Source organism: Carcharodon carcharias, chromosome 6, assembly GCF_017639515.1.
Source record: "Carcharodon carcharias isolate sCarCar2 chromosome 6, sCarCar2.pri, whole genome shotgun sequence".
Lineage (NCBI taxonomy): Eukaryota > Metazoa > Chordata > Chondrichthyes > Lamniformes > Lamnidae > Carcharodon > Carcharodon carcharias.
Genome location: NC_054472.1, coordinates 171,649,949 through 171,677,419, shown reverse-complemented (window position 1 = coordinate 171,677,419; position 27,471 = coordinate 171,649,949). Strand labels below are relative to the sequence as shown.

Here is a 27,471-nt window from a genome sequence, read left to right as displayed (position 1 = left end):
CTGAATCCCCCATTATCAACACCCTGGAGGTTACCATTGAGCAGAAGTTGAACTGGACTAGCCATTTAAATACTGTGGCTACAAGAGCAGGTCAGAGGGTAGGAATCCTGCAGCAAGTAACTCACCTCCTGACTCCCCAAAGCCTGTCCACCATCTACAAGGCATAAATCAGGAGTGTGATGGAACACTGTCCACTTGCCTTGATGAGTGCAGCTCCAACAACACTGAAGAAGCTCGACACCATCCAGGACAAAGCAGCCTGCTTGATTGGCACCCCATCCACAAACATTCGTTCCCTCCACTACTGATGCACTGTGGCAGCAGTGTGTACCATCAACAAGGTGCACTGCAGCAACTCATCAAAGCTCCTTCGACAGCACCTTCCAAACCCACGACCACGACCATCTAGAAGGACAAGGGCAGCACACACATGGGAACACCACCGCCTGGAAGTTCCCCTCCAAGCCACTCACCATCCTAACTTGGAAATATAGCACTGTTCCTTCACTGTCGCTGGGTCAAAATCCTACAACTCCTGCCCTAACTTCTCTTTGTTTGTACCTACACCACATGGACTGCAGTGGTTCAAGAAGGCAGCTCACCACCACCTTCTCAAGGGCAATTAGGGATGGGCATTAAATGCTGGCCTAGCCAGCGACACTCACATCCCCTGAATGGATGAACAACAAAACTTGTTTAAATATTCACTTATTGTTAAATGAGCCCTATTTAGTTGCCTGCTGAACGGCCAAATTACCATGGAATCATAAGAGTGTTGCCATAGGCTGAGAGAGATCTTGAGGACACATTAATGATATCTTTTGGTCACGCCTCTGTGGAATATTTTGAGACATGTTTCTACAGTGAGTATTATATAAAGGCAAATCATTGTTGTAGTTGTGCACGTCGGTTACTATCTATTACCTTTTAAAAAAAACTGTTTTCCTCTACAGGATATAGCACAAAAAAAAGGTTTTGGAGATGTTGGCAAGCAGGCCATTGGAACCAACTGCCCAATTATGCAGAAGTAACTAAGATCGAGTTCGATAGTAAATGGAATAGAACACTCAATCACAGATGTGATACTGAGCCTAGGAGGTCATAGGTTTGTCACCATTTGGGGTACGGTGTGCTGGATACCTCACTCTCTCACAGGAAGGACACTGCATCACTGGCAATGATGCAGCAAAGGCCTATCCATCTAATACCTGGTATTAGCTGTCTGAACTAGAAGGAAAGGCAAGATTTAGAGTAGAGAAAAGGCCAAGTGGGAATCACATCGAGGAACATGAGATCATTCAGAACACCGTACTGACAAGCTGAACCCTGGGCCCAAAAATGACTTTGCGGGGGTAGTGGGGTGATGTGGGAGAAGGTGAGATGATGTTCAGAAGAGGGAATTTGAATGGATAGATCAGATATAACTTTGCCTTCCAAATATTCATGACCCTCTTGGTGTGGCAACCAAGGCTAGATACATCAGATTTTAAAGAAGGAGTGAGTCGTATATTTTACTGGAAAAGCATCTGACATATTTTAAGTAGTGAAATAATGTTTTTAGAACTCTGGGGTTGGCCAAAGGGACTAAACACTTTTCTGCTTTTTCACATTCTATGCTCATTAAGTTTAATGTCAACAAGCATAACTGGATGTTTATTTTATTCATCACAGTGCACAAAAATTCAAAGGGGCAAAACTTTAAAATCATCACATTCCTACATTAAGACAGTTTAAAAGGAAAGGGTTTACCTGTGTCTGATTCCCTCTGCTCACTCCTGGATGGACTAACAGTGAAAGGTAGTTTACGTTTCATAGAAGTTTTCTCTTTCACTTCCTTTTCCAATTCACTGCGGTCTATTTTAGGTGTCCTGTTGTAGGATGAAACTTTCTCTTTATTCTAAAAAGAGAAATAAAATAGATATTAATAGCAAAATATCAACAGTCTTGTTCAAGTGCTATGGTAATTTAAAATTTATGGCATAGAAATAAAATGAAGGATAAAAACTGCCCTGGGAATTTTTAATTTTGATTAAAATCCACTACTCCAAGTCATGTGGCATTACAACTAATAGCAAAGTTAAATGGGAGAGTTTATCGGCTTCTTTGAAAATCCCCTGCAAAAGGCAGTTGGTTGATGTTGAAAGTTGAGTTAAGAAATGCACGTCTGCCTCTTTTGCATGAGATGTTCACAAATTCGATCACTGGCCTTTGATTTGGACATTCTTCTCTTTTGTTGGAGTGCTTTGCACAATGTTGTCTGATACTGAAGGCATTTAATATATAGTGGCATTTCTGCCACTTATAAGTTCAATTCCTTTAGGGATGGCTTTCCTACTTTGAATGCTAGTATGTAGGCGTAGGACATCCTTTATGAACAATGCCAGGATTGGCCTGAAGGTTTTGTCTGCACATAATGCAAGGGGGACCAATTCGTAACTGTGCTGACCAAGTAATTGCCCACAAACCGGAATGCAAATTTCCTGCTTGGAGTCTGCATGGTCTGTCTCAAAATGATACCTGTATTATAGTAAAGTATATGAAATATGTGGACACTTTGTGTAAGAGTTTAATTTCCACACCCCAAATCCATGACTTCAATAGCACTTAAAAAAAAATTGAGAGATTTAAAAAAAATCTGTTCCAATTGGTGAATTCCTGTACTTACAACAGCTCATGGGTTTATTAAAGGCAAATAAATCGGCTTTTCCAGGAGTAAAGTTTACCTAATAAAATGTTTCAAAAGCTTGTCATCAAAGCCAGTGCTGCAGTAGCACTCCATTTTGTCAACAGGTATCATCGTGAATAACACATTGCTCCTGTTGTTGGAATGCTTATTATAGTATTATATGACTCCATGAGTATTAGTTGGTAGGAGTATATCACTGACATAAAAGAATGGGGGTGGGGGGGGGGGGGGGGGGGGGAGAGAGAGAGAGAGAGAAGGTGGCTTGGGGGGTGGGGGGGGGGGGCGGTGGAGAAAGAGTTTTAAAAAAAGGAGTAAGATTAAGAGGGTTGAAAAATAAGCAAATAGAATTCTGTACACAATATAAAAACAAGCATATGGTGTTGAATTTGTAGAACTCATTTGTTAAGTCACAGTTGTGAATGTTTCTTTCAATTCTTAATACTCTACAAAGGAAAGACATCAGGGTTATGGGAAGTTTACAACCAAGATTTACTTGAATACAAGGAATGAAAGTTACAGTTATTAAAAAAGGTTATATATATTTTTCACAAGAAAACTCTCACTTATTTGGAAACAAAAATTGGTCCTGCGTTGACACCTTTTCCCATGAGAGAAAAAAAAATCTCACCCGCCCTCTCAGGGTTCAACAGAGATTTTCAAAAGTTTGATAGCTTTTGAGAAAATAAATAATGAAAATGAGTGTCCAATAGCTGACAAACTGGTAAAGATGGGACATAAATTTAGGATTGTTACTAGTAAAATAAAAGCAGTATTTAGCAGATCTCCCCCTCACCCACTGCCAGAGAGGATTATTAAAACATGCAATGTTTTTTAAAAATTCATTCATGGGATTTGAGTGTTGCTATCTAAGCCAGCATTCATACCCATTCCTAATTGCCCTTGAGGTGGTGGTGGTGAGCCACCTTCTTGAACTGCTGCAGTCCATGTGTTGTAGGAACACCCACAGTGCTGTTAGGAAGGGAGTTCCAGGATTTTGATCCAGCGACAGTGAAGGAACAGCAATATAGATCCTAGGTGGTAGAAGTTGTGGGTTTGGAAAGTGTTGTCTAATGAGCCTTGGTGAGTTGCTGCAGTGCATTTTGCAGATGGTACACATGGCTCCACTATGCATCAGTGCTGTAGGGAGTAAATGTTGAAGGTATTGGATGGGGTGCCAAACAAGCAGGCTGCTTTGTCCTAGGTGGAGTCAAGTTTCTTGAGTGTTGCTGGAGCAGCGGCAAGTGGGGAATATTCCATCACACTTCTGACTTGTGCCTTGTAGATAGTGGAACAGGCTTTGGGGAGTCATGAGATGAGTTAATTGCCGCAGAATTCCCAGCCTCTGACCTGCTCTTGTAGTCACAGTATTTATATGGCTGGTGCAGTTCAGGTTCTGGTCAATGGTAACCCCCAGGATGTTGATACTGGGGGATTCAGTGATGGTAATGCCATTAAGTGTCATAGGGAGATGGTTGGATTTTCTTTTGTTGGAGATCGTCATTGCCTGACACTTGAATGTTATTTGCCACTTATCAGCCAAAGCCTGAATACTGTCCAGGTCTTGCTGCATATGGAAACAGACTGCTTCAGTAGCTGAGGAGTCACAAATGGTGCAGAACATTGTGCAATCATCCGCTAACATACCAACTTCTGACCTTATGATGGAGGGAAGTTCATTGATGATAACAGCTGAAGATGCTGGGACCTAGGACACTACCCTGAGGAACTCCTGCAGCCATGTTCTGGGATTGAGATAAATAACCTCCAACTTAGCCACCTTCCTTTGAGCTAGGTATGAGTCCAACCAATGGAGAGTTTTCCTCCCACCCCCCGATTCCCATCGACTTCAGTTTTGCTATCGGTCCTTGATGCCACACTCGGTCAAATGTCTCCTTGATGTCAAGAGCAATCACGCTCATCTTTTCTCTTGTGCCCATATCTGGACTAAGGATGTAATAAGGTCAGGAGCTGAGTGATAAAAACAAAAAAACTGCGGATGCTGGAAATCCAAAACAAAAACAGAATTACCTGGAAAAACTCAGCAGGTCTGGCAGCATCGGCGGAGAAGAAAAGAGTTGATGTTTCGAGTCCTCATGACCCTTCGACAGAACTATGCTGACCCTGGCGGAACCCAAACTGAACGTCAGTGAGCAAGTTGTTGCTGAGCAAGTGCCGCTTGATAGCACTGTGTACAACACCTTCCATCGTTCTGCTGATGATCAAGAGTAGACAGATTAGGTAGTAATTAGTGGGTTGGATTTGTCCCGCTTTTTGTGGACAGGACGTATCCTGGGCAAGTTTCCACTGTGCTGGGTAGATGCCAGTGTTGTAGCTGTACTGGAGCTGCACTCTTCATTAAACCAGTGTTGGCCCCTGCTTGATGGTAATGGTAGAGTGGGGGATATGCTGGGCCATTGCGGTTGTATATTATGCTGCTGTTGCTGATGGTCCAGTGTCTCATGGATGCCCAGTCTTGAGTTGCTGGATCTGTTCATAATCCATCCCAATCAGAACCATGATAGTGCCACGCAACACAATGGAGGGTATCCTCAATGTGAAGATGGGACTTGGTCTCCACAAGGACGATATGCTGGTCACTCCTACTGTCATGAACAGATGCATCTAAAAAGATAGTTTGTCCAGACGAGGTCAAGTAGGTTTTTCCTTCTTGCTCCCTCACCACCTGCTGCAGGCCCAGTATACCAGCTACATCCTTTAGGATTTGGTCAGTAGTGGTGCTAATGAGCCACTTTTGCTGGTGTACATTCTGTACCCTTGCCACTCTCAGTGCTTCCTTCAAGCGGTGTCCAACACGGAGGAGTACTGATTCATCAGCTGACGGGGGGAGGGGGGGAAGAAGGTAGATGATAACCAGCAGCAGGTTTCCTTGTCCATGTTTGACCTGATGCATGAGATTTCAAGGGGTCCAGAATCGATGCCGAGGGCTCCCTCCTGACTGTATACCACTGTGGAACCACCTCTGGTATGTCCTGTCCTACTGATGGCAGTGCCTTGGACATTAGCTGTAAGATATGATTCAGAGTATGACTATATCAGACTGTTGCATGACTAGTCTGTGGGACAGCTCTCCCAATTTTGGGAGAAGCCCCCAGATGTTACTAAGGATGACTTTTCAGGGTCAACAGGGCTGGGTGCCGTTGTCATTTCTGGTGCCTAGGTGGTCCATTCGGTTTCATTCCTTTAAGAGTTCATTGCGGTTTGATCCAACTGAGTTGCTTGCTAGGCCATTTCAGAGGGTATTTAACAGTCAACCACAATGCTGTAGGTCTGGAGTCACATGATAGCTAGACCAGGTAAGCATGGCAGATTTCCTTCCCTAAAGGACATTAGCAAACCAGATGGGTTTTTACAACAATCGACAATGGTTTTGTGGTCACCATTAGACTAGCTTTTTAATTCCAGATTTATGAATTGAATTTAAATTCCATCAATTGCTATGGTGGGATTTGATCCCATGTCCCCAGAGCATTAGCCTGGGCCTCTGGATTACTGGTCCAGTATAACAGTATGCCACCGTCTCCCCCAGAAGTGTTTGTTGAGATAGAAATTAAATAACTGAGAGGGACTGGATAAGTATTTGAAGTTAAAAGCACAAAAAAGGATACAGGGAAAATGGCTTTATCAAATCACAGAGCAACATATGGCCCAATGCACCTGTATCGATGCATCTCTCCAGCTGGATCTATCCACACAAATCCTATTAGAGTAGTTGGTTTCAGTGGCAGAGCTAGCAAAAGGCATTTGTATGAAATACTGATTAATATTGTGTCACAATTTCTTTAAAGCTATGAAAACTGCATTTTCAAAAAAACAATAATTTGGAGGGTGGGAAGAGAGGTTCGAAATGCAATCAGAAGAATATAGTATGTTCTCATTAATTAACTGAACAAGCGGATTTAAAATAAGGACCAGCAAATAAGAACATGAGAAATAGGATCTGTGGATCATACATCCCTTTCAGTCTAGTTCACCATCTAATAAGACCATGGCTGATCTTGTCCTACAATAATAATATTTACATAATGTAAACATTGACCAACAACCCACTAAAACTAAGGGATCCATGACAGGCATTTATGATCCAGCTAGTTGAATTTTTCTGATTTCAAATGGTCTTTTTCACCAGGTTCTTTTTGATCTCTGAAGCAAACAAAATTTGCCTGATCGAAATGGCGGACTAACTCTGTTCGAGGGTTTCTTTGTTGGCAAAAACATGTTTAGTGTCAGACTAGGCCCAACCATCTTCAGCTGCTTCATCAATGACCTTCCTTCCATCAGAAGTGGGGATGTTCACTAATGATTGCACAATGTTCAACGTCCTTCATGACTCCTCAGATTTCAAAGCAGTCCATGTCCAAATGCAGCAAGACCTGAAGAATATCCAGGCTTGGGCTGACAAGTGGCAAGTAACATTCACGCCACACAGGTGTCAGGCAATGACCATCTCCAACAAGAGAGAATCCAACCATCGCCCCTTGATGTTCAATGGCCTTACCATCACTGAATCCTCCACTAACATCCTGGGGTTACCATTGACCAGAAACTGAACTGGACTAACCATATAAATACTGTGGCTACAAGAGCACATCAGAGGCTAGGAATTGTGCGACGAGTAACACACCACCTGACTCCTTAAAGCCTGTCCAGCATCTACAAGGCACAAGTCAGGAATGTGATGGAATACTCTCCATGGAATACTCTCCACTTGCCTGGATAAGTGCAGCTCCTACAACACTGAAGAAGCTGTACACTGTCCAGAACAAAACAGTTCACTTGATTGGTACCACATCCACCAACATTCACTCCCTCCACCACCGACGCACAGTAGCAACAGTGTGTACCATCTACAAGATGCACTGCAGGAATTCACCAAGGCTCCTTCGACAGCATCTTCCAAATCCACGACCATGACCACTTAGAAGGACAAGGGCAGCAGATGGTTGAGAAAACCACTACCTGGAAGTTCCCCTCCAAGTCACTCACCATCCTGACTTGGGAAATATATCGCCATTCCTTCACTGTTGCTGGATCAAAATCCTGGAAGTCCTTTCCTAACAGCACTATGGGTATACCTACACCACATGGACTGCAGTGGCTCAGGAAGGCAGCTCACCATGACCTTCTCAAGGACAACTAGGGAAGGGCAATAAATGCTGGCTCAGCCAGCGAAGCCCACAGCCCGTGAATGAATAAAGAAAAACAATCATTTCCTTCTATTAAAAAAAGTGCATTCCAAAGAGTACTTCCTTTAGACATTCCTTTCCCTTTCATGTAACAGCACAACTGAGAACAAAAAGCATTTTCACCATCTGAATTTCTCCATCCAATCAAGATTTTCTTAAGTTGCAATTTGATTTGCAAGAATAAAGATATTGACCTGTCCCAGAACGAGCAAAACACTGATGAAGGAAAAAGCGTCAAGTTGCAGAGGGTTCAAACAATAGCAACAGGAGAAAGACAAGTCAAAAGCTATGATTGCTCCCACAGCAATCTGAGCTTTGTGTAAAAAGCTGAACGGAAAATTTCCACAAAAATAAACCCCACAAACATACACCATTCAAAGAATGCATCATGTATATACAATAGTTCTGGAACAAGGAGCAACATGAAACAGATTATTTTTTCCAAACTATTTTACATGAGAGTTGTACAAGTCTCAAGAAAAACAGAATTGTATAGCCAAGACAATGGACGCATGTAATTTCTTTTTAAAGAATAACATTTAAAATGTTTCAGTGCAATTTTTGAGTTACATAGCAAAATTTATTTCATAATTCAGTCAAGATAATGCTCGTGGCTTAGAACTACACACCTCTGACATTTGTTTAAATTGGATTGCAATGAAACAGCAGCTACCCTGACCATAGAAAAGTTACTGCACAGAAGAAGGCCATTCGGCCCATCTTGTCCATGCCAGCCCAAGGATACCCAGGTGCCCTTTCTAATCCCATCTTCCTGCACCCGGCCTATAGCCCTACAGCTTACAGCACTTAAGGTGCAGATCCAAGTACTTTTTAAAAGAGTTTAGAGTTTCTGCCTCTACCACCAATTTGGGCAGTGAATTCCAGATACCAACTGCCCTCTGCGTAAAAAAGTTCTTCCCCATGCCCCCACCTACACCTTCTGCCACTTATCTTGAATCTATGTCCCTTGGTTCTAGAATTCTCCATCAATTTTATCCTGTCCATTCTATCTATTTCCCTCATAATTTTGTATACCTCAATCAAGTCACCTCTCAGCCTTCTTTGTTCTAAGGAAAATAACCCCAACCAATCCAATCTCACCTCATTTTTCTAACCCTGGCAACATTCTTGTAAACCTCCCCTGCACTGTCTCCAGAGCTATTAAGTCCTTCCTGTAATGTGGTGACCAGAACTGCACACAATACTCCAGCTGTGGCCTCACCAGTGTTTTATGCAATTCCAACATTATATCCTTACTTTTATATTCTATACCTCTAATAAGCCATTTAGTTTAATGTAGAATATAGCAAACAGTAGAAATTTAACATTAGCCCATTACTATGGGAATTTACTTCCAGTTTATTGCACTGCACTGGGTTTTAAGAACATTGATATTTTTGTTTTTCAATTAGAATATTTTATTGCAAATTATAGTATTCTATGAAACATATTAAAATGAAAAAATATCATACAAATACAGAGGGCAGGGCAGGAGTGGGGATGGCAGCTGGAGGTGGTGACATAGTGGTATCGTCACTAGATTAGTATTCAAGAGACCCAATGTAATGCTCTGGGGACCCGGGTTTTAATCCCGCCACGGCAGATCAATAAAAGGTCTGGAATTAAAACTCTAATAACGACCAGGAAACCATTGTCGATTGTCGTAACGGCCTATCTGGTTCACTAATGTCCTTTAGGGAAGGAAATCTGCTGTCCTTACCTGGTCTGGCTTACATGTGACTCCAGGCCCACAGAAATGTGGTTGATTCTTAAATGCCTTCTGAAATGACCTAGCAAGCCACTCAGTTCAAGGGCAATTAGGGATGGGCAATAAATACTGGCCTAGCCTAGCCCTCATCCGATGAATGAATTTTTAAAAAAGTTTTGTACACTTTTGATGATCAGTTAAAATTTAATGTCAAATCAGTTATTCTTTTTCATTAGCCAACTACCTCCTTAACATTTCCAGCAATTTCTGTTTTATTGCACAACTATCTGACTAAAGAGACTCAACTATTATTCAAATACTCAATAGGTTAACTCAAGATCACAATGGCTTCTGTTATTTTGTCATGTGGTGGTTCAGGCTGCAGAAGAAAATAAGGAAGCTGACATACAGCAGCGTAAGGACAAAGCCAGCAGGCATGGTTAGGACCAGAGCAGTGACACCAATTTTTCTAAACTCATGTTTAGAACCTCCTGAAAATAAACCCACACATTCTCAGGCACCCCTGTCCTTATAAAAGACAGCATCAGCTACCAAAAGAAAACAACACAAATAGTGAGAAAATACCGCAATGGCTTGAAATCTGAAATAATAAATTGTGGAAATACAAAGTAGGTCTTTCAGTATTTATAAAGGACACAAAGATCAGGTTAACACTCGATTTGATACACAAACTGATGAACATACTATGCACTTCTGGCATTTTTGCTGTCTCCCCATGTTTATAGCAGGAATGTCCAAGCTGTATCTTTATAATGTAACTTTGTACATTTCACAGAGACAGTAGGCCTCAAAAAAAGTTTAATGTTCCCATTAATTTCCATTATTTTCAAACTGTTGATACATATAAATCCTAAATTGGAACATGTGGATCTACCTACCAATTAGATAGGTGTATTAAGAAAATCCTTATACAAACTTTGAAGCCCAGAAAATTGACACAAAAAAAACTAACTAAAAATGAGGATAGAGCTAAATTGCTTGAGTGTTTGTGGGTAGGTGGACTATCTTTAGAAATTCCAACAACCGAAAAATAACAGAATGAAAGAAAGTTCAAGACTTTTGCAACTGGTTTGAAAACTGATGCACTAATATACAGGAATGTCCACAACATCATGACACCCAAATGTAAGCAGCCACCTTTAGATTAATGTAGATCCTCTACATTGGAGAGGCCAAACACAGACTGGGTGACTGCTTTGCAGTACACCTTCGGTCTGTCCGCAGCAAGACCCAGACCTTCCTGTTGCTTGCCATTTCAACACACCACCCTGCTCTCATGCCCACATGTCCATCCTTGGCCTGCTGCAATGTTCCAATGAAGCTCAACATAAACTGGAGGAACAGCACCTCATCTTCCAATTAGGCACTTTACAGCCTTCTGGACTTAACACTGAGTTCAACAACTTCAGACCATGAACTCTCTCCTCCATCCCCACCCCTTTTTGATCCCCCTCTTTTTCTTTATTCTTTAATTTTTATTTGTTTATTTCTCCTCCACTTATTTTCATTATCATTGTTTTTTAAATGTATTTCCATTTTTATTCATTGTTTTACCCCTAGCTTTTAGCTTTTTTGGTCTTTTTTCCCACCCCTGTCCCCTCCCCCCACTCCACCCCCACTAGGGCCATCTGTCACTTTCCACAGTGCTTACCCTGGTCCTGCCATTATCACATTCTGCTTTCCATTCTTAATGTCACCTTTAGCACCTCCTTTCACCAATGCCACCACTATTAACAACCCTTTGACCTTTTGTTTAAGACATCTTTCACAATCTCTCCTTTGCCTCCACCTATTGCTGGCCTTCTATCCACCTTCACCTCTTCCGCCCCTCCCTTAAATAGTATATATTTCACCACATTTCTACTTCCCTTTAGCTCTGAAGAAGAGTCATACAGACTCAAAACCTAACTCTGTCTTTTTCTTTCTCTCCACAGATGCTGTCAGACCTGCTGAGCTTTTTTCCAGCATTTTTTGTTTTTGTTTCAGATTTCCAGCATCTGCAGTATTTTGCCTTTACCATTAGATATTTCTTTGGATCACCTCCCACTATCTCCAAGCGTCTTTGGAAAAATAGCAAGTAGGCAATTCAACTGAACCTCCTGTCAAGGCCCCCCAGCATCATGGAAGCGAGTGAGCAACCAATCTGGTTTACTCCAACTTATCTTAAAAGGCAGTTCGACAGAACAAAGGTTACTTGCCCTAATAACATCCCAACTGTAGTGTTAATTTGTGCACAAAGGTGAGCTGGTGCTCTAGCAAAGCTATTCCAGTGCAGTTATGCCATTGACATCTACTAGATATTGTGTAAAATCTTTGGTATGCTCTAGAAAGTCAGTTGAAGGATGATATAACTGGGCCGATTTTTTACGTGCTTTCATAAGCATTTATTTACGCAATTATAGATGACAAGCAAGGACTCTGTAACCTAACTACAGTTTAAGTCAGTGTCAATTTATAGGAGCGCAAGTGAATCCCCAGTTAATTCCCACCACCCAGCTACAATTAAACTCAATTAGTATACAATTAACAATCTTATTCTTAAACAAAGCACAACAAATCTACCTGGCCAATCTAATTCTATTAAACTCCTCCACAATATCAACAAACTAAAGAAGTAATCAATAGATTTTTTTTTAAAGCTTTTTTCCCCTCATGGAATGTGGTCATCACCTGGCAAGACCAACATTTATACCCCCCACAAATGGTGGCGGAGAGCTACTAGTGTAAATTGCTGCAGTCTTTTAAGGTGCAGTCTGATAGGAAATTCCAGGATTTTTACCCAACATGATTAAGGAAAAGGCAATGGCAGGATGGCGTGAGACTTGGCTGGAACTTGCAGGTGGAGTTCCCATGTACCTGCTGTTCTTGTCCTTCTAGGTGGTAGAGGTCGAGCGTTTGGGTGGTGCTGTTGAAGAAACCTTGGCAAGTTGCTCTGTGTTGGTGGTGGAGGGAATGAATGTTAAAAGGTGGTGGAAAGGAGGCTTTGTCCTGGATGGCGTTGAGCTTCTTGGGTATTGTTGGACCGTACCCATCCAGGCAAGTGGAGAGTATTCCATCAGACTCCTGATTTATGCTTTGTAGTTGGAAAGCTTTTGGGATACAGGTGGTGAGTTACACACCCATGGATATCTAACCTCTGACCTGCTCTTGTAGCCACAGTATTTATGTGGCAGGTCCAGTTAAGTTTCTGGTCAATGGTGACATCCAGGATGTTGATGACTGGGGCTTCAGTGATGTTAGTGCTGTTGAATGTCAAGGGGGAATGGTTAGATTTTCCCTTGTTGGAGATGGCCACTACCTGGCACTTATGCACACAAATGTTACTTGCCACTTATCAGCCCAAGCCAGAATGCTGCATATGGGCTGCTTCAGTATCTGAGGAGTTGCAAATGGAACTGAACATTGCACAATCAACAGTGAACAACCCCACTTCTGACCCTATGACGGAAGGAGGGTCATTGATGAAGCAGCTGAAGATGGTTTGACTGAGGACATTACCCCAAGGAACTCCTGCAGTGATGTCCTGGGGGCTGAGATGATTACCCTCCAACAAACAACCATCTTCCTTTGTGCTAGATATGACCCCAGCCAGTGGAAGGTTTTCTCCCAATCACACTGACTTCAATTCTACTCTGGCTCCTTGATGCCACACTTGGTCAAATGCTGCCCTGATGTCAGGAGCAGTCACTCACCTCACACAAAAACAAAAAACTGCACATGTTGGAAATCTGAAATAAAAACAGGAAATGCTGGTAATAGTCAACAGGTCTGGCAGCATATTCGGGGAGAAAAACAGAATTAATGTTTAACGTTAGTTCTGATGAGTGCTTAACAACCTGAAACGTTAACCCTGTCTAAACATAGATACATAGAAACTAGGAGCAAAAGTAGGCCATTTGGCCCTTCGAGCCTGCTCCGCCATTCAATATGATCCTCTATCTCAACGCCATATTCCTGCTTTCTCCCCACACCCCTTGATGCCCCAATATCCAAAAATTTATCAATTTCTTTCTTGAATATACTCAGTAACACAGTCTCCACAAACTTCTGTGGTAGACAATTCCACAGGTTGATCATCCTGAGTGAAGAAATCTTTCCTCACAGTCCTAAATGGCTTGCCCCGTATCCTGAAACTATGGCCCCTGGTTCTAGACTTCCCAACCAGGAGCAACATCCTCCCTGCATCCAGTCTGTCTAGTCCTGTTAGAATTTTATACATTTCAATCAGATCCCTTCTCATTCTTCTAAACTCGAGTGAATACAGGCCCAGTCAAACCAATCTCTCCTCATACGACAGTCCTGCCATCCCCGGTATCAGCTTACTGAACCTTTGTTGCAATCCCTCTGTGGTAAGTATGTTCTTTTTTAGATAGTGAGAGCAAAACTGCACGCCATACTCCAGGTGTGGCCTCAGCAAGGCCTTGTATGACTGCAATAAGATATCCCTACTTCTGAACTCAAATCGTCTAGCAATGAAGGCCAACATACTATTTGCCCTCCTAATTGCTTGCTGCACCTGCCTGTATACTTTCATTGACTGGTGTACAAGGACACCCAGATCCCTCTGTACATCCACATTTCCCAATATATCACCATTTAAATAATACTCTGCCTTTCTGTTTTTCACACCGAAGTGTATAACTTCACATTTATCCATGCTATACTGTATCTGCCATGTGTTTGCCCACTTGCCTAAATTGCCCTGAAGCCTCCATGCATCCTCCTCACAACCCCGTTCAGTTTTGTGTCATCAGCAAACTTGGAAATATTGCATTTTGTTTCCTCATCCAAGTCATTTATATATATCATGAATGGCTGGGGCCCAAGCGCTGATCCCTGTGGAACACCACGAGTCACCGCTTGTCACCCTGAAAAAGACACATTTATTCCCACTCTGTTTCTGGTCTGTCAACCAATTCTCAATCCATGCAGTATATTACCCCCGATCTCATGTGCTTTAATTTTGCTCACTAGCCTCTTATGTGGGACCTTATCAAAAGCCTTCTTGAAATCTAAATACACCACATCCACTGGTTCTCCCTTATCTATTATACTAGTTACATCCTCAAAAAGCTCCAATAGATTAGTTAAGCATGATTTCCCTTTCATTAACCCATGCTGACTTTGTCTAATCCCATTAATGCTTTCCAAGTGTTCTGTTACCATGTCTTTTGTAATAGACTCTAGCATTTTCCCCACGACTGATGTTAGGCTTACTGGTCTGTAATTCTCTGTTTTTTCTCCCCCTCCTTTTTTAAATAGTGGGGTTACATTTGCTACCCGCCAATCTGTAGGAACTGCTCCAGGCTCTATACAATTTTGGAAGATGACCACTAATGCATCCAATATTTCCAGGGCCACTTCCTTTAGTACCCTGGGGTGTAGATTATCAGGCCCTGGGGGTTTTTTCAGCCTTTAACCCCATTAATTTCTTTAGCACCATTTTTTTTTTTTTACTAATACTGATTTTCTTCAATTCCTCTCTCTCACTAGACCCTTGGTTCCCTAACATTTCTGGGAAATTATGTGTGTCCTCTTTTGTGAAGACAGAATTAGAATGTGTGTTCAATTCTTCTGCCATTTATTTGTTCTCTATTATATTTCCCCTGTTTCTGACTGTAAGGGACCTACATTTGTCTTTGCTAATCTTTTTCTCTTCACATATTTATAGAAGCTTTTACAGTCAGCTTTTATGTTCCCTACAAATTTACTCTTATACTCTATTTTCCCCTTCTTGATCAATCTTTTTGTCCACTTTTGCTAAATTCTAAACTGCTTCCAATCCTTGGTGCTTTTTCTGGCAATTATACATGTCTCCTCTTTGGATCTAATACTATCCTTAATTTATTTGGTCAGCCATGGTTGAGCCACCTTTCCTGTTTTATTTTTGCACAACAAAGGAATGAATAATTGTTGTAATTCATGCATACGTTCCTTAAATATTAGCCATTGCCTATTCACTGTCAACCTTTTTAGTAAGGTTCCCCAATCCATCATTGCCAACTCACACCTCATACCCTCTTGGGTTCCCTTTTAGATTCAGGACCCTACTTTCAGTTTCAATTTCTTCACTCTCCATCCTAATGAACAATTCTATAATTTTATGGTCGCTCTTTCCCAAGGACCCCGCACAACAAGATTGTTAATTAATTCCTTCTCATTGCACAATACCCAGTCTAGGATAGCCTGCTCTCTAGTTGGTTCCTCAACGTATTGGTCTAAAAAACCACCACATACACACTCCAGGAAATTCTCCTCCACAGTATCATTGCTCGTTTGGTTTGTCCAACCTATATGTAGATTAAAGTCACCCATGATTACAGTTGTACCCCTATTGCATGCGTCTCTAATTGCCTGCTTATTGCATTCCTTTACATCTCCATTACTGTTTGGGGGCCTTTTGACAAACCCCACCAACGTTTTCTGTCCCTTGATGTTTCTTATCTCCACCCAAACAGAATACATATCACAATTTTCTGAGCCAATATCCTTCCTCACTATTGCATTGCTTTCTTCCTTTACTAATAATCCTACCCCACCTCCTTTCCCCATTTGTCTGTCCTTCCTAAACATTGAATACCCCGGATGTTCAGTTCCTATCCTTGCAGCAATGTCTCCATAATTGCAACTATGTCATAACTGTTTATATCTATTTGCACTGTTAATTCATCTACCTTTTGTGAATGCTCCATGCATTAAGATTCAATACCTTTAGACTTGTCTTTTTAACATTGTTAGTCATCTTAGCTTTACTTTGCACAATGACCCCATTTGTTTCTCACCCTTGTTTTTTCTGCCTTCTACTTTTGCTCCTTACTTTTCTGTCTTTTGTTTCTATCCTTGTTTCCTCCTCCTCTGACTGTCTGCTCAGGTTCCCATCCCCCTGCCATTCTGGTTTAAACCCTCCCCGATCGTACTAGGAAACACCTCCTCCCTAAGGGCATTGGTCCCAGTCCTGCCCAGATGCAACACGTCCTGTTTATACTGGTCCCACCTTCCCCAGAACCGGTCCCAATGTCTCAGGATCTGATCCCTCCCCTCTACACCATTTCTTCAGCCACGTATTCATCTGATATATCCTGTTATTTCTGCTCTCGCTAGCACGTAGCACTGGTAGTAATCCTGAAATTACTACCTTTGAGGGCCTACCTTTTAATTTACTTTCTAACCCCCTATATTCGGCTTCAGCTCAACCCTTCTTTTACCTATGTCGTTGGCACCAGTATGCACCACGACCATTGGCTGTTCACCCTCCTCCTTCAAAATGTCTTGCAACCTCTCTGAGATATCCTTGACCCTGGCACCGGGGGGCAACATACCATCCTGGAGAGTGCGGCCACAGAAACGCCTGTCTGTTCCCCTTACTATTGAATCCCTTATTGCTATAGCCCTGCCACTCTTCTTCCTCCCCTCATGCCTCGTGTGCAGCTGAGCTACCCGTGGTGCCATGGACTTGGCTCTTGCTGAGAAGTCATCTCCTTGCCACAGTATCCAAAACGGTATATCTATGAGAGAGGGGGACGGTCACAGGGACGCCTGTATTACCTGCATTCCTTTACTCTGCCTGGAGGTCACCCATCCCCTTTCTGCCTGTTCAGTCTTTACCTCCGGCGTGACCAATTCACTGAATGTGCTGTCCACAATAATTTCAGCATCACGGGTGCTCCACAGTGAATGCACCCGCAGCTCCAACTCTGAAATGTGGTTAGCCAGTAGCTGCAGCTGGACACACTTACTGCACACATGGTCGCCAGGGACACTGGAAGTGTCCATGACTTCCCACACAGTGCAGGAGGAACATATCACAGATGCGAGCTCTGCTGCCATGACTTCCCTTTAGATTAAGCTCGTTAGTTACTCTCTTTAAAGAATACTAATTATGCTAGGGGCCTTATTCCACTCCAAATACTCCCACTACAGTCCAAAGTCCTCACCTTATTTTGTTTAAACTAATGGACGGCAGCAGTTTAAACAAAAAAAGTAAGAGAAGAAGTACTCATCTGACCCTACTTACCAACCAGCCGCCTTCCCTACATTGTGTCACTTTTGAACTGTGACGACACTTTGAACTCCACTGCCTCAAGGCTCTGAGGGTACACATTTCCTCTCTGGTCTCGGCCTCTGTTTCTCACGCCCTTTTATACTGCTCTCGCTCACCTCTCCTCTCCGGTCAGCTAGAGTCCAGCTCTCGCTCTTTTTAAATCTCTGCTCCGACTCTCAGCTCCCACTCTTTTTAAATCTCCATCTCTCTCTCTACAAATGCTGCTAGATCTGCTGAGTATTTCTAACACATTCTGTTTTCAATCTCGTCTCACTACTAACATTCAGCTGTTTTCTAAGTGTTTGGACTAAGACTGTAATAAGGTCTGCAGCCCACTGGTCCTGGTAGAACAAAAACTGAGGACTGGTGCGCAGATTATTGGTAAGTAAATACCGTTTGACAGAACTGTCAATGAAATCTTCCCATCATTCTCATCAGATTGAGAGTGGACAAGATGTGGCAGTATCTGGCCTGCAGGGATTTGGCCTGCTTCTTATGGATAGGCATACACAGATAATTTTACACATTGTTGTGTAAACGCCAGTGTCGTAGCTGTACATGAATAGCTTGGCCAGAGGCACAGCTAGTTCTGAAGCACAAGTCTTCAAGCATTACAGCTGGGATGTTGTCACAGCCCACAATCTTTGCTGTATCCAGTGTACTCAGACTTTTCTTGATTACATGCAGTGCGAATCAAACTGTCTGAGGAGATAGTGGAGACCTCGGGGGAAGGCAGAGATAGATCATCCACTTCGCACTTCTGGCTGAAGAAAGCTGTAAACACTTCACCCTCGTCTTTTGCACTCTTAGAATGGGCTCTTTCGTCATTCAGAATGGGAATGTTAATGGCACCGCACCCTCACCCCTCCTCCCATTAGTTTTTTAATTGTGCACCACCATTCACAACTGGATGTAGCAACTTTAACCTGATCAATTGGTAGTAAGATCACTTAGTTCTGTTTATAGCATGCTGTTTCACATACCTGTGCAGTAACTTAACCAGGTTAGTACCTCATATTTAGGTATACTTGGTGCGCCTCCTGGCATGTTCTTCTACACCTCTCACTGAGCCAAGGTTGGGCACCTGTCTTGGTGGTAAGGATAGAGTGGTGGATATGCCAGACCATGAGGAGGTTACAGACTGTAGTGGAATATAATTTAGCTTCTGCGGGCAGCCTACTATGCCTCATAAATGCCCAGTTTTGAGTTGTTAGATCTGTTCTGTTCCTATTTAGCATTGAGCTAGTGCCTCACAACACAATGGAGGGTGTCCTCATTGTGAAAGGGACAAGGCAGCATTCGAGCAAATATGTCATCAAAGAGCCCTGGCAAGACTGAGGTCAATGAGAAAACAGTTACTACAACAGCAGTTGGAGATTTGACTGACAAACATCAATGCGGTTCAGATGTTGCAAAGTCATGTCCCTGGAGCCCCAAGACATCATTGCCAGAGTTCCACAGCATTGTGGCATCAGCCCAACAATCTTCAGCTTTTTTCAATGGTCTCCCCTCCATCATTAGGTCAGAGGTGGGATTGTTTGCTGACTATTATAGTGTTCAGCTCTATTTATAACCACTAACAGAACACCCAATGTAAGTCACCAGAAGAAAGACAAAAGGCTTGGACTAGTATGTGGCAGATACAATTTGCCACTTGTCTAGCAATAACTTTCAATAAACAATTCCATTCAAGCTTCAACAACAGATTCCTACTTCCCAATTAACAATATCTTGGGATCACCAAAAAGCAGAAGGCTAAATAGAGCAGCCACAATGTTATGTGCTTGGGAGAGTACAGTCTGGGTCTTCTGCAATAATCATTAAAGAGCATGGAAGAGAGAGAGAGAGAGAGAGAGAGAGAGAGAGAGAGAGGAGAGAGAGGAGAGAGAGGAGAGAGAGAGAGAGCACATTAAACAGCAGAGCCAATGTGGCTCAAGTCTGTGGACCAACAGCATTCAGAGAAGTATGAGGTCACAGAGAAACAGGTAAGTGACTGGTTGGTGAGTACTTTGCCCCTTTATCTTTCAAAAGTGTGTAATTTATTAATAATTGTAAGGTTTTATTGGTAGAATTAAGGTTGGCTAGCAGAGGTAAAGGTTATTGGGAGTAATAGGGTTTATTAATAAATTAAGGAAAAGTAATTAATTAACTAACACATAATAACAATGGCAGGGCAGAAGATGTGTTGCGAATGTGGAACGTAGGAGCTCCTTGGCACCAATGTGATCCAGGACAAACGTGTCTGCAGTTTGAGGAACTTCAGCTCAGAGTCATTGAACTGGAGGCAGAGCTGCAGACACTGCGATACAACAGGGAGGGGGAAAATTTCCTGGACACTTTATTCCAGGAGGTGGTCACACTCCTGAGGCTAGGCAGAATTTTAGAGTTAGTCAACTGTCAGGAACAGGAGTGTGTGACTGCAGGTCAGGCAGGATGGGAACCCAGCATGCAGTGATGAAGATGCTTCAGCCCCTGGCTTTGTCCAACAGGTATGAGGCATTTGCTAACTATGTGGATGTGGAGAGGGACTGCAAGGTAGATGAGCTGACTGACCAAGGCACCAGGGTGAAGGATGCTATTCAAGTGGTTAGAGCCAAGAGGAATGTGGCAGTGACAATGGATAATAGTCAGGGGGATAGATACTGTTCCCTGCAGCTGTGGCAGGAAGCTCCAAGGGTTGTGTAGCCTGCCCGGTGCCAGGGTTAAGGACATCTCCTCAAGGCTGGAGAGGAACTTGAAGTGGGAGGGGGAGGATCCAATTGTCATGGGTCACGTGGGAACCAATGACATAGGTAGAACCAGGAATAATGTTCTAAGAGAATTTAGGAGTTAAGGTCCAAATTAAAATGCAGAACATCAAAGGTAATCATCTCTGGATTGTTACTTGAGCCAAGCTCCAATTGGCACAGGGTTAAACTGATTAGAGAAATAAATGTATGGCTGAAAGTGGGAAAAAGGGGTTTTGATTCATGGGGCATGGGCATCAGTACTCAGGGAAGAGCAAGCTATTCCATTGGGATAGGTTCCATTTGAACCAAGCTGGGACCAGCATCCTGGCCAATTGTATTGCTAGGGCTGTGGCCAGAGATTTAATCTAACGGAGGTCACTTAGAAATCCAAAGAGAAAGGCCGAGGTGTCGAACTGTATAGTGATGTGGGTAAAGAAAAGCAGAGTGGGACAGGAAGGGACAGAGAGTTTAACAAAAAATGTACATCAGCGAATAAGGTAATTGCAGGGAAAAAAAGTGAAAAAATGAAATTAAAGGTTCTTAATCTGAATGCATGAAGCATCTGCAATAAGACAGATGAATCTGTGGCACAAATAGAGGTAAATGATTTACATCTAATCACCATTACAGAAACAAGGTCACAGGGTGATCAATATTGGGAAATAAATATTCCCAGCTACACAATATTTCAGAAAGGCAGGCAGAATGGCAAAGCAGGAGGGATAACCATAAGGACAATAGTGAGAGATGGCCTCTGAAGATCATGACGTAGAATCAGTATGGGTGGAAATTAGGAAAAGCAAGAGAGTCAGAAAACACTGGTGGGAGTAGTTTATAAGCCCCCTAACAGTAGTTATACCATTGGGCAGAGCATTAAACAAGTAATCATTGGAGTCTGTAACAAAGGAAATGTAATAATTGTGGGGGACTTTAATCTTCATATAGACTGGGGCAGTGAAATTGGCAAGAATGGTCTGGAAGATAAGCTTGTAGAATGTTTTCATGACAGTTGCAGCAGAATGTAGTGAAACCAACTGGTGATAAAGCTGTATTAGATCTAGTATTGTGCAATGAAGCAGGGTTAATTAATGTCATAGTAAAAGATCCACTGGGAAATAGTGACCATAATACCATTCAACTCCACGTTAAGTTTGAAAGTGGCATATTCCAATCGCAAACACAAATCTTTAAATGTTAATTACACAGGTTCAAGGAAATAACTGGCTAAGGTTAATTGTGTAAACGGACCAAAGGAATGGAGGTAAATGGACAGTGGGAAGCATTTAAAGAAACAATTCAAAATGTTCAACAAAAATACAATCTACTGAAGAACAAAAGCTCAGCAAGAAAGCTTCATCCATGGCTCACTCAGGAAGCTAAGGATAGTATAAGATTAAAAGAAGAGGCTTACAATGTTGCCAAAAAAAGAACAGCAGCAATTTTGAGGATTGGGAGTGTTTTAGAAACCAGTAAAGATCCACCAAAAAGTTGATAAGAAGGGAAAAAAATAGAATGAGAGTGTAAACTAGCCAGGAATATAAAAAGATTGTAAGTGCTTTTGTAAGTATATAAAAAGGAAAAGAGTAATTAAAGTAAACATTTGTCCCTTAGAAGCAGGGCTAGGAGAAATTGTCATGAGGACTGAAGAAACAGCAAAGGAAAAGGCATTGAACAAATATTTTGTGCCTGTCTTCACAGTAGAAGACACAAGTTCCATACCAGAAATAGACAATAACCTAGGGGCTAAAAAGAGTGAGGAAATTAGGGAAATTAATATCAGTAGAGATATAGTCTTGGGGAAACTTAAGGGACTAAAATCCAACAAATCCCCAGGGCCTTATGGCCTACACCTTAGGGTTCTATAAGAAACAGCTGCAGAGATAATGGATGTGCTTGCTATAATTTTCCAAAATTCCTTCCAATCTAGTGAGACTGTTCCCGAATATAAGTCGGCAAACATCATGCCACTTTAAGAAAGGAGGATGTGAGAAAACAGTGAACTACAGGCTAGTTAGTCTACCAATAGTTGTTTGGAAAATGCTGGAACGTATTAAGGAAATCTTAATAATGTACTTAGAAAAGCATAGTATGATTAGAATTAGTTAATGTGGTTTTACTGAAGGGAAATCCTGCTTGACAAATTTATTGGTTTTTTGAGGATGTAACTAGTAGGGCAGATAAAGGGGATCCAGTAGATGTAATATACCTGGATTTCCAAAAGGCATTCAATAAGGTGCCACAAAAAAGGTTAATCTGCCAAATTAGGCTCAGAGTTGTGGGTAATATATTAGCATGGATAGAGGGTTGGTTAACAGATAGAAAAGAGAGTGAGCATAAACAGGGCTTTTTCAAGTTGGCAGGCAGTGAATAGTGGTGTACTGCAAGGATCAGTGCTGAGGCGTCAGCTATTTACAATCTCTGTTAATGGCTTAAAGAGTAACGTATCTAAGTACACTAATGATACCAAGCTCGGTGGAAAGGTAAGCTAAAGAAAGGACACAGGGGTTGCAAACAAATATAGACAGGTTAGGTAAGTGTGCAACAAGATGGCAGATGGAACATAATTTTTTTTAATATTCATTCATGGGATATGGGTGTCGCTGGCAAGGCCAGTATTTATTGCCCATCCCTAGTTGCCCTTGAGAAAATGGTGGTGAGCTCTCTTCTTGAACTGCTGCAGTTCATGTGGTGTAGTTAGGTGCCGTTAGGGAGGGAGTTCCAAGATTTTGATCTGGTGCCAGAGAAGGAACGGCGATATATTTCCTAGTCAGGATGGTGAGTGACTTAAGATGGGAAGTTCCAGGTGTTGGTGCTGGGATGAGGGGATGTCCTATGGTGAGAGGCCAAGTAAATTGGGCTTATGTTCTCTGGAGTTTAGTAGAAGAGGTAATCTCATTGAAATTTACAAAAATCTGCAGCCTCAAGATAAAGGGGCGATCACTTAGGGCATGATGAGGAGAAATAATTCGTTCAAAGGGTTATGAATCTTTGGAATTCTCTATCCTAGAGGGCTGTGATGCTTCATCATTGAATACATTTAAGGCCAGGATTGACAGGTTTTTGGTTTCTCAGGGAATTAAGGGGTATGGGGAGCAGGCAGGAAAATGGAGTTGAAGCCCAAGATCAGCCATGATGGTATTGGATGGCACAGCATGCTCGATGGGCCATGTGGTCTACTCCTGTTCCCATTTCTTATGTTCTTAACAAGTGACTCATTTCCTGACCCTTCAATAAATGCCACCATCTACAGTATGATCAAATAATCTTCACTTGCTTGAACAGGTGTTGGTACTAACACTCAAGAGGCCTGACACCACCGAAGATGAAGTAATGGCTCCCCTAAAACTGAAATCTATTAATCACCACCGCAACCATACTGTGGTCAAAGTATATTCTGTCTACTGCAAGGTGTTTCACATGTAGGTAAGTATGGCAAATTTCATTCCCTAAAAGGACATTAGTGAACCAGATGGGTTTTTTCAACAATCAATGATATTACTGAGATGAGCTTTCAATTCCAGAGTTTTATTCATTGAATTTAAATTTCACCAGCTGCCACGGTGGGACTGCCATGTCCCCAGAGCATTAACCTGGGTCTCTGAATTATGAGTCCAGACACATTACCACTACACCGCCAATCTCCCTGTGGTGGGCTGCGACTCTCCCAGGCGCTACATTTAACAGCCTGGGAGAACTGCATCAATTAATCTTCGTTCTGTTGTGGGTCATCATCCTGCTCAGTTACGTTAGCCTGGCTCAAGGGTGACTGGAAACTGGGCCAGCTGGAGATGGTGGGGAGAGAGACTGAGGGACAGAGAAGAGTTGGATTTGGTAGAAAGAAGGTGAAATGACTCGGAGCAAGAGACTGGGACTTGGGACTGCTGCAGTTCATGTGGTGTAGTCAGGAGTGAGAGGGAGCTTGATTGGACTCTGGCTTGTTGATGGTTGGTGAGGGAGTGGGGGGCGATAGCGGTGAAGAAGACAGAGGATTGGGAACAGGTGTTGGACGCAGCAATGCCTACAGATCTGCAGGGCAGTAGCAATGTGGCGACCGGGAATGGAGCTGAGATGGGGCAGACAACAGAAGGACGAGTGAAACCGGGGACTTTATAGTGTGAAAGATTATTATTCCTTATTCGCCAACTAGTGGAAACAAGGGTATTGTGCCTGAGGATTCACATGCCCTGATTTTACATTACAAGCTCTAGGACTACTGTTCATGTTGGTCTAAAAGAGGAGAGGATGGGGGTGGGGCAGCACACCAACACAAACTGCAACCCCACTCCCTTGGCAACAAACCTTGAAAACATCCCATAGCATGATACTCCTGTGGAGGGGATCCCGCAGAATTTATAGTAATATCTGAGGACTGGGTCTCAGGCTTGATTTAATAATAGATGCAAACTACTGGCTCCTGTCTTGCCTCCAGAGAGGCAGCTACCTGACAGTTCGGAACATATTTGGGCCTGTTTGTAAATTCAGTGATAGCAATCACTCCACAGCCACTGGAAATGGCAGTATAACTTTATGACACAAGCACAAGAATGAAGGGGATTTCAGAACAGAATTTCATTTCTTATTAGGCGGCATTATTCCTGCATCTTAAAACATGTGTGAATAGTAGCACATAATAAATGCATTGTTTTCCAATTCCATTTGCTCTGAAATGCACTTAGCAGGAGTGTCTTGTCACAATGATTAGAATTTTGTACACATGCTGTGACTCAGAATTGGCTTCAGAATCACAGGGGAAAAATAAAATGTGAGAAATCGGGTCTACATGACTGGTGTGAAGGCAATGATGAACTGGACTCCCATTGTAAATGCTCCTTTGCACAATAATTTGGATTCCCTGGAAAGACTTAAGAAAAAACACATCTGGTCCCAAAACGACAATGAGTATTTTGTTCCAAAAATGTAGAATGAAGTAACTTTATTACCTTGAATATTTTGACCTCAGTAGCAAAGACATCAGTGGAAACCAACAGGAGGAAATAGAATACTATGTCTAACTATGTGATGGGCATAAATTTAACTCTTTTACACAGTCAAAACTTTTAACTCCTGTCAGGTGACTGATCTCAGTCTGACGAGGCATATCAATTCTCACAATAGAAATACAAATAGGCAAAGCACACGGAATCAGATTTAAAAAAATGCGGTGTTAATCCTAACTCTTTTCTTGAATAATGGTTGTTGAAAATGAGACCTCGTGTTTGAGTTTTTTCCTGAGATAGGGAATTTAAATTAAGACATTCAAATTTGAAAATGTTAATCCAAGCCTGTAAATCCAAGGAGCAAATTTTCAATATTAGTAGAATTCTAAAATACTCCTAGTTTTAAAAAGGAATGATACACGCACACACCAGAAGATTCCAATTTAAAGCATGTCTTACCTTTCTTCCAGTCTGTTTTTCAACCATGTTGCTGTTGCAATCAGAGCTTTCAGTCTGTGCTGTTCTGGCAGACCCAGATTTGGGCATTTTACAGCTTTTGTTCCTTTCCCCTCAGCTGCCTGTTTCAGGCAACAATATGATCATCCTTTATCTGAAAAACAGAAGTAGTAAAATGCATTTTCTTACTATATTCAAAGCCTTAGAAGCACAAAAGAGATTCTTTAATGGAAATTGTTTGAGTTTTTTGATAGGTTTAACTGGTGTCAGACAAATGAAATCACTACCAAACTGAAAACTAAAGCGTCTGAATATTAACTAAGAAATCAACACTGGCCTGACAAGGGGTGCACATACCTTCCCTGCAGGAACAAATTACACTAAGTCAAGTAAATCAAGTCAACAGGAAGCAAACCTCAGGGTCTCCCAAGTGCATTTAGAAATACACCTGTTGCTCAACTGGCTAACACCAACCAGACTCAGTGAGCATTGGTAAAATTCTCATAACTCTAACCAGACCACCCTATTCATTAGGTTACTGATTACAAGATTATCTGGCAACATGCAAGAAGAATCATAGTTCCCAGTGACATGTCGACCCCTCAAGATCCAATTGAACTTGAGCTAGTCAATTATCATTTGTGCCTAGAGCACAGAGTAGGCTGGACTGGTTCAGTGCGTCATAATAGATCAATCTGGTTCCAATTCTCCTTCACCAGGCTCCAACTTGACCTTGTCAACCATTTTTCCCCATTCACCCCAAGCAGAAAAATGATGATTATTTATACCTTTGGACACGAACCCTGTTTGTGCTCGCTCTTCAATCTCTTACATGTCACCTGGTCTTCACAGCCTTAAAGGAGGAGCTCTTTTTGGATATGTATCTCATTTGTCTCAAGATTAATCTGCAACGGGATTTGAGTATTGAAGAGAAACCAAAATGACCAGAGCATTCCTCTCCTTTGCTGAGTGCTGTCCTGAAGTACTCTGTCCAATCCAAATTTGGCATTCACCGGAACAATTACAATTTTGAATTCCTTCTCAAGCACAAGCTATGATACTTGAATTCTCTCCCCTCAGCTGCTGTCCAGTGCTTCCCAAACTTCTTTAATATGTGACTCCATTTTAATGCCTCAGACTTTGTGTGGCCCTAGGGTGAAAACTGAAGGGGGGTGGGGGGGGGGGGGGGTTGTTGGTGGTGGTGGGAAGAAGGGTTGTTAAGTCAGGGGAAGGGATGTCGAGGAATATGTGCATTGTTCTGTCTGACAGAAAAAAAACGCAAACATTAAAAAGGGGCCTTGCAGCTGTCAAAATTCAGTGCAAGCTCCGTGGCTGCCATCATGACCCCAAAATCTAATCCTGTGAGCCAGAGATCAGGAAACCCTGGGCTAGGACCAGGAACGTATTGCCTGAGACATGATCGACTACACTATCCTTCTCCAATGCCTCTCCACTATCATCCAGTTGGATATCACATATGACCCCAAGATAAGCTTCTAACCATGTATCCACATCATCACTAAAGTTTGCAGCGTTGTTTTATTCAGCCCAAACTGCGTTTCTGACCCCTTAACCTTCACCAGAAAAGCTGCCAATTCCATCTCAATACCAATGCCCCAACTCATCTGTTGTCAAAACTTAGATGTATTTTGGTCTCCTGGCCAGCCCCCCATCCTCTGCCAACTTCAG

At 42.3% G+C, this 27,471-nt stretch overlaps 1 protein-coding gene across 9 annotated transcripts in view; it reads right to left on the bottom strand.

The window, feature by feature from the left end:
* ankrd12 (ankyrin repeat domain 12) overlaps positions 1–27,471 on the bottom strand; it is a 221,053-nt gene that overhangs the window by 74,448 nt on the left and 119,134 nt on the right. For all 9 annotated transcript variants that reach the window (XM_041189212.1, XM_041189213.1, XM_041189215.1 and 6 more), the window contains 2 exons: positions 25,786–25,936; positions 1,750–1,897 (listed from right to left, as the gene is read on the bottom strand). In XM_041189212.1, the coding sequence (XP_041045146.1) occupies positions 1,750–1,897; positions 25,786–25,872 (235 nt within the window). In that variant the 5' untranslated portion in view covers positions 25,873–25,936. The remainder of the gene's footprint in view (positions 1–1,749; positions 1,898–25,785; positions 25,937–27,471) is intronic.